Here is a 7,004-nt window from a genome sequence, read left to right on the forward strand (position 1 = left end):
GGGGCAGAAGGTCACCTGTGCCCTGGCCCACAAACTGTTTCAGACTGATTGCAGGCAGTAAAACTGGTCTCAGATGTCCATAGCCGACAGAACCCGATGCTGGATGCTAGGCGTAGGTTGGGATTACCAAAGACACAAAAGACAGTCCTGACCTCAAAGTATTTCCAGTCTAGTGGGGGATATTAGCAGGCTATTTCAGGCAAGTGTCCTGAGCTGGTTTTTTTGTATAATGGCTTTAATAAACATAAAGGCTTTGTAAGTATATAGAGGTAAAAACAGCTCCAGCTTTTCTCCTCCAGGATCTGGGCTGCGGAATGGCTTTTAGTCCCTAATACCACGCCATCTGGGCACGTGAGAAACTTCTGCTTTCATCCTGTGGGTTAATGAGTATGTTTTCTTCTCTTGCAGAAGAAAGGTGAGCAGCCAACAGGCCAGCAGCGGCGGAAACACCAGATCACATATCTTATTCATCAGGTGAGAGAGAGCTGAGGGCTGTGGCTCAGGCAGGATCTCTGTAAATCTGGGAATTTGAAGGCTGAATTTGAGTTAGAAACCCAGATGCCAGGGACCATCTTTTAGCAGGCATCCTCTGCTGTTCTCAGAGTGGCCACTAGGAGGGGATACATCCTTCAGAATTATCCTGCTCTACTTCGGTCTCGATGCAGATAAGATTCAGGTGCAGGTGCTTAGAATAAAAGTCTTTTTTTTTTTTTTTTTTTTTTGAGATGGAGTCTTGCTCTGTCGCCCAGGCTGAAGTGCAGTGGCGTGGTCTCGGCTCACTGCAAGCTCCGTCTCCCAGGTTCACGCCATTCTCCTGCCTCAGCCTCCCGAGTAGCTGGGACTACAGGCGCCCGCCACCATGCCCGGCTAACTTTTTGTATTTTTAGTAGAGACGGGGTTTGATCGTGTTAGCCAGGATGATCTCCATCTCCTGACCTCGTGATCTGCCCGCCTCGGCCTCCCAAAGTGCTGGGATTACAGGCGTGAACCACCGCTCCCAGCCAGAATAAAACTCTTTTAAGTGAAAATCCAGATATCTAAAACATAATGTAAGAGAAGAGTGAAATGGTTTATCATAGAGTTCTTTTAAATAGCAAGTTTCTCTAGTAATTTTAAAAAACTTAAAAAAAATATAGTTGATTCACCAACTTAGCCAAACATCCACCTGATGAAGAGGTTGGTTTTATATTCTCCACTTCTGTGGCAGGGAACATCAACACAAATAATTCAGAATTACAGGTAATCTAAAAATGTCTTTGGAAACTAGAATATGTCTTGGTATTTATTTAATATGACTGGGCAGCTTTCAAATACAGTTGACCCTTGACCAACAGAGGGTTAGGGATGCCAACACCCTAAACAGTCAAAAATCTGCATCCAACTTTTTTTTTTTTTTTCCGTTTTGGAGACAGGGTCTTACTCTGTCACTCAGGCTGGAGTGCAGTGGTACAATCACGGCTCACTGCAGCTGCCATCTCCTGGGCTCAAATGATCCTCCTACCTCAGTCTCCTAAGTAACTGGGACCACAGATGTGTGCCATCACACCAGCTAATTTTAAAATATTTTTGTAGAGATAGGATCTTCCTGTGTAGCCCAGGCTATGTGTATAGTTTTCGATTCCCCTGAAAGCTAACTACTAATTGCCTACTGTTGAGTAGAATCCTTACCGATAACATATATTTTATGTTTTGCAAAATGTGCTGGGTTGTCACACCTGCTGGCATAGCTGTAGCGATAGCAACAACTTCACAAATTTCTTTTTTTTTTTTTGAAACGGAGTCTCGCTGTGTTGCCAGGCTGGAGTGCAGTGGTGCAATCCCTTTTCTTTTTTCACAATGGTCCTTATGCTGGATTCATTTATCTTGAAGTGGCAGGCAACTGCAGCTGCAGACCCCAGTCTACGGAACATACCAAACAAGTCAACTTTTTCTTGTAATGTCATGACTTTTCTCTGCTGCTTGGGAGCACTTCAGCATGACTAGTAGCACTTTGTATGGGTTCCATGGTGTTAAGATTTATGGACTGGGTGCGGTGACTCACGCCTGTAATCCCAGCACCTTGGGAGGCTGAGGCGGGCGGATCACGAGGTCAGGAGTTCAAGACCAGCCTGACCAACATGGTGAACCCCCGTCTCTACTAAAAAAACAAAAAATTAGCTGGGCATGGTGCCTGTAATCCCAGCTACTCAGGAGGCTGAAGCAGGAGAATCGCTTGAACCCAGGAGGCCCTCGGAGGTTGCAGTGAGCTGAGATTGTGCCACTGCACCCCAGCCTGGACGAGACTCCATCTCAAAGAAAAAAAAAAGAGATGTATGGTATTGTACGCAATGAGCAACGAGAACTGAGCTCACTGCAATAGCAATAAGAGGTGGCTATGAAATTACGACATTAGTACAGTGTGAACTACGGTGACTTTTATGCAGTTAGGATTTAATGCTGCACCTTTATGTTTCTCTTGACTACAAATGGCACCACGCATGATCTGTATTTGTGTGTGTACATTTTGATAAATTTTAACTTTCTATAGACTTGTGTATATTTTATGGTAGTAATAAAATAGACTAGTACCTACATATGCATTCACAACATACCTTTTTCTTAATTTTTTTAGTATTTCTAAGTTACAGTTTGTGTTTTCAAATTGTCAACGAATTTCCAAAAAAAGTTCTAATATATTAAATATTGATTAGAAAAAAATCCACATATGAGTGGACCTGTGCAGCTCAAACTCGTGTTAAGGGTCAACTGTATTTAGTCATTAAATATATTTTTTAAGACTTATTGAACTAAATGGTGTCAGAGATACAGACATGAATAAGACCCTTTCCTGGCCCCTTTCTTGGGAAGCGTACATTCTAGTTGGTGATTTCATGGCAACTCTTGCTTTCATTGTTTTTGTCATATTTTCACCTTCCTTTCAGGAACTCCTTTATACTCTTTCCCTATCTTGTGGTTTGTAGGAAAAAGATTTGAGAGTAGGATATTATTTAAACTCAATCTCTTAACCCCCACCCCAAATTCCAAAGGAAATGGGCAGGCATCAGATAACTTTTGAGGAGTCTTAAGAACCCCCTTTCTAGGGTGGAACTTCTACATTCCAGAATGCAGTATAGAGCCAGGAGTTGTTGAGATCAGAAGAAAGAAGTCATTCTTGTACCTCTCAGTTTTTCACAACCTCAGTCATTACTTTAAAATCGTTTGAATTTCTAAGGTACCACACGCTGTATTCAACACAACCGCAAAACTGCATCTCCAGGCTAAGCAATTGTTGGTGTTCTGTTTTGACTGGTCCAAGCCTTTGAGGCTGTCCTCTCCTACTCTGCCGGTTGGGTGTCTAAGGCAGCTGATTTTCTTCCTTTTAGATGCTAAATTCTAGTTTTCATTTGCCCATTTCCCACTTCAGCTTTTGAGTTTTAATTCTGCTAGAGGAAGCACCAGGATTCTTGAGTCTTTATTCTGCTTAAACCTTGATAACTCTCCAAAGAAATGATTTTTCTTTGCTTTCTTGGGGTCTTCCCCTTTTACTTCGGTAAGTCTTTCAAGGAATTTGCAGTTTCCCCATAATCGTTTTGATAGGAGAAAGATTTTACATTGGGACGCTCACAGAGGCAAGAGGACAGCGTTTCTCAGAATTCCAGTTTGACCCTCCCCTCCTCTTCTTCCTTGCCACAGGCCAAGGAGCGGGAGCTGGAACTGAAGAACACCTGGTCAGAGAACAAGCTCAGCCGCCGTCAGACCCAAGCCAAATATGGATTCTAGGGCTCTGGAACTGATTGCTCCCAGGATCTCCTGCCAGCGCAGCTGGCCTGGCCCCCAGCTTCACCTCTGGGACCCCAGCTGCTCTAAGCCCAGGATCTCTTTCCCCAAGGACCCAGCCCTCGCCTCTGCGAGAATGAACATATTTGATAGATTTTTCTTAACAAGTTAGAAAATTCAGCTCCTGTCTGTCCTGGAGCTAGCAAAGACTTGTGTGATGCCTCTGAAGGGGCTCTGAGTTCTGGGGTGGGAGTTTTGCTCCCTGTCAGGTGTGATGAAATGTCGAACCCTCCCCACCACCACTTTTTTTTTTTTTTAAACCAGGGATGTCTGTTGAAATAAAACATTCAGTCTGACAAACATTGCCTGCCCTGTCTCTGGATTTGTGTTTACCTTGTGTAAAGCACCTTCCAAATGATCTTGAGCTGCCTGATTGCTTTGCTATTTTTTCTCTCTATCCACCGTCTAGCTGTGTTTGTGGCCTTTGAAAACCCTAGAAATTGTATGCAAAACTTTATATGAGGTGGGATTATTTTCAGAGAGACCTGTGGTTCCAAATATGTATTGTTTATCTCAGGTACCTCTGGAGACTGGGTGAAGTCAGGAGGTTTTTTCAGTAGCACAAAATAGTTGTCAGACATAAAAATTCTATCCAGCAAGAGGTAAAGTGGTAAAATCCCTGTCCCTAAAGATGATTCAGATTGACACTGGTAGTCCATTGGTTTGGATCGGTTTGGAAGCTTCACACTGAACTTGGGTGCTAGAGATACCTTAGAGACGTCCAGAGCCCTAGCCTTTGTTGAAGAAAGGAGGTACAGGGTCTATAGACTCCAATTGTCTGTAATGCACTGTGACGCTCAGAAGTGACAAGACAGATGGCATAATTCCAAAAACAATGTGCAACTCATACTGCAAACCACCACTGAAAAATATGGCTAAGGGTATCAGGATTCCAGTAGGGCTTAGCTGCTGTGGTTTCCTGCAGGAAAGTAGCGTTGAGGAAACTCCTACAAGAGAGCCTTGGATGTCAGGTGGAGGAGCTGTTGACCAGAAATAGACGCTTGAGTGTACTGTTGCTGGAAAACACTGGGAAGAATTAGTGTTTGGCAGTCCTGGTGACAGAGAGGGGAGGCTAAGGCCATTGGGGCATTTGAGGTATGTGGTGGAGACCTGGGGATGGGAAGGAAGAGGCAGAAGTTAGAAACCTCACCAAGCCTCTGGTTTTGTGTGCTGGGGTAAGTTGAGGAGTCTGTTTCTCATTAAGTACAGAGAGGGTTTCATCACTTACAGGAAAACCACCCGCTTATCTGAAATCTGACCTACTTCGGGCTGGAGCCAGACAGGGCTCCTGCATCCCACAGGGACACTCAGGCTGTAGTTGTCCAGATCTGTGCATCCAGTTAAGACCAGCAAGGAGCTTCAGCCCTACCATGCTCCCCAGTGTTCACAGAGGCACTGGGGGTCAGGGCTGAGATCTGCCCCTCTGGGGTGTCACAGGTGGTGAGGTGTGCTCAGCAGGGCCTAAAATCTTAGGTTCCAATGAATCCAGTGCTTCCTTTCTTATATCCAGTATGCTACAGATGCAGCCCTAACCATATGAGTCGCCACGCTCCTGGGATTCAGTAATTCAACTTTCTCATTTTAGGGGCTGTTTCATGATGTAGGTGGAAGTGCTCTGGGCTGCGAAGCAGAAGATGGTGAGAGGGAGACTCCCTGGTCTGGAAATGGACAGAATTGGGCTAGATACCTATAAGGGTCCTCTTGCCTCCCACTTCCTTCAGTTCACTCAAGAGGCTTAAGCCACATTTTTTTTAAAGCCACTTTTTAGTCCTACCAAAGATGGCATTTTATTTGGTGGTTGGAATTTCCTGGTCACTGAGAAATAACTAACAATTAGAAAACGGATAGACTTCATTTGGGAGGGCTTCCTGGAGGTGGTAGCCTCAAGTTCTGATGAACAGAAGACAGAGACAGAATGAGGGAGAAATAAGAGTGATAACTTGGTTAAAATTAGCATGGCAGCAACAGCCAAGGGGCAGAAGGAGAAAGATGTGAAGGCCTTGGTCAGAAATGGATCCAGTTAGCCCTGGAAGATGTTGGTGGGGCCGGGGCAAAGCTGGATGTGCAGTGTCACATTGACCAGGACAGTAGAGCTGGAGAAGCTGAGGTCTGCAAGGATCAGACTTAGAACCCTCACAGAGATGATGTGGTTGTCGTAATGAGGGTGTTTTAGTGCCTCTGCAACACCGCTGTCCCCTTCGGAGGGGCCCAGCCACATCTGCACTCTAGCTGGGGTGCTGAGCTCGCTGTCCAAGAAGCCCCAATGTACGGAGTGGTTAAAGTTCAGTGGGGCCTGGGGGAAGTGGCAAGGATGCTGGAAAATTCTGGGCTGCGTGCTCCCGTCTGCCCCTTTTTACCCCTTTCCCTCTAGGTTCAGCTTTCTTTTTCTTTTTTTGAGGTGGAATCTCTCTGTGTCGCCCAGGCTGGAGTGCAGTGGTGCAATCTTGGCTTACTGCAACCTCTGCCTTCCGGGTTCAAGTGATTCTCCTGAGTAGCTGGGATCACAGGCGCATGCCACCGTGCTCGGCTAATTTTTTTGTATTTTTAGTAGAGACTGGGTTTCACCATGTTGGCCAGACTGGTCTCGAACTCCCGACCTCAGGTGATCCACCTGCCTCGGCCTCCCTAAGTGTTGGGATTATAGGCGTGAGCCACCGCGCCCAGCGCGCCCGGCCTAAGTTTAGCTTTCTTTCAGGTGAGGACTCAGTGATGACCAGCCCCACCCCTCCCTGAGTGGGTTCATGGGATGGGATGTTAGCTCTTCAGTCTCCCTGAGAAGCCCCTGAGCCAGTCACAGATCACCTTACTGAGACTGTGCTGCATTAGTTGAGGGAGCAGATAGGATGAAAGGGGCAGCTCAGGGGAGGCTGGAGCAGGAAAGAGCCATCAGGGTAAGGCATGGAACTGAAGGGGCAGGGGCTGGAGGACAAAGCTGGACCCTGTAATGGAAGCAGTGCTCTCTGCTCACAGCAAGGTCTTCCATGTGCTGTGACAGGGTGAGAGGTTGCCCCTTCACAGTTAAAACAGTGGGCTCAGCCAGAGAGGCTCTACCTGGAGGAGGCAGGAGGAGGGATGGAATGACCATGGGAAGACTGTCGGTGAGAAATGCCCTCCCCGCCTTGGCATGTGGAGTCTCCTTCAGCATAATCGCCCCAGTTCGCTTTTCCTGTACAAGTTACTCAACTTCT

General features: G+C 46.2%; 1 protein-coding gene across 2 annotated transcripts in view; it reads left to right on the top strand.

The window, feature by feature from the left end:
• The window catches only part of PRCC (proline rich mitotic checkpoint control factor), a 36,346-nt gene extending 32,226 nt beyond the window's left edge, over positions 1–4,120 (top strand). Inside the window, exons 6-7 of one of the 2 annotated variants that reach the window (XM_023214071.3) lie at positions 409–415; positions 3,673–4,120. In XM_023214071.3, the coding sequence (XP_023069839.1) occupies positions 409–415; positions 3,673–3,773 (108 nt within the window). In that variant the 3' untranslated portion in view covers positions 3,774–4,120. Of the gene's footprint in view, positions 1–408; positions 475–3,672 lie in introns of both variants that reach the window. The other variant, XM_023214070.3, reaches the window with a different exon arrangement.
• Positions 4,121–7,004: the final 2,884 nt, after the last annotated feature.

The sequence above is a fragment of the Piliocolobus tephrosceles genome, chromosome 1 (assembly GCF_002776525.5).
Source record: "Piliocolobus tephrosceles isolate RC106 chromosome 1, ASM277652v3, whole genome shotgun sequence".
NCBI lineage: Eukaryota > Metazoa > Chordata > Mammalia > Primates > Cercopithecidae > Piliocolobus > Piliocolobus tephrosceles.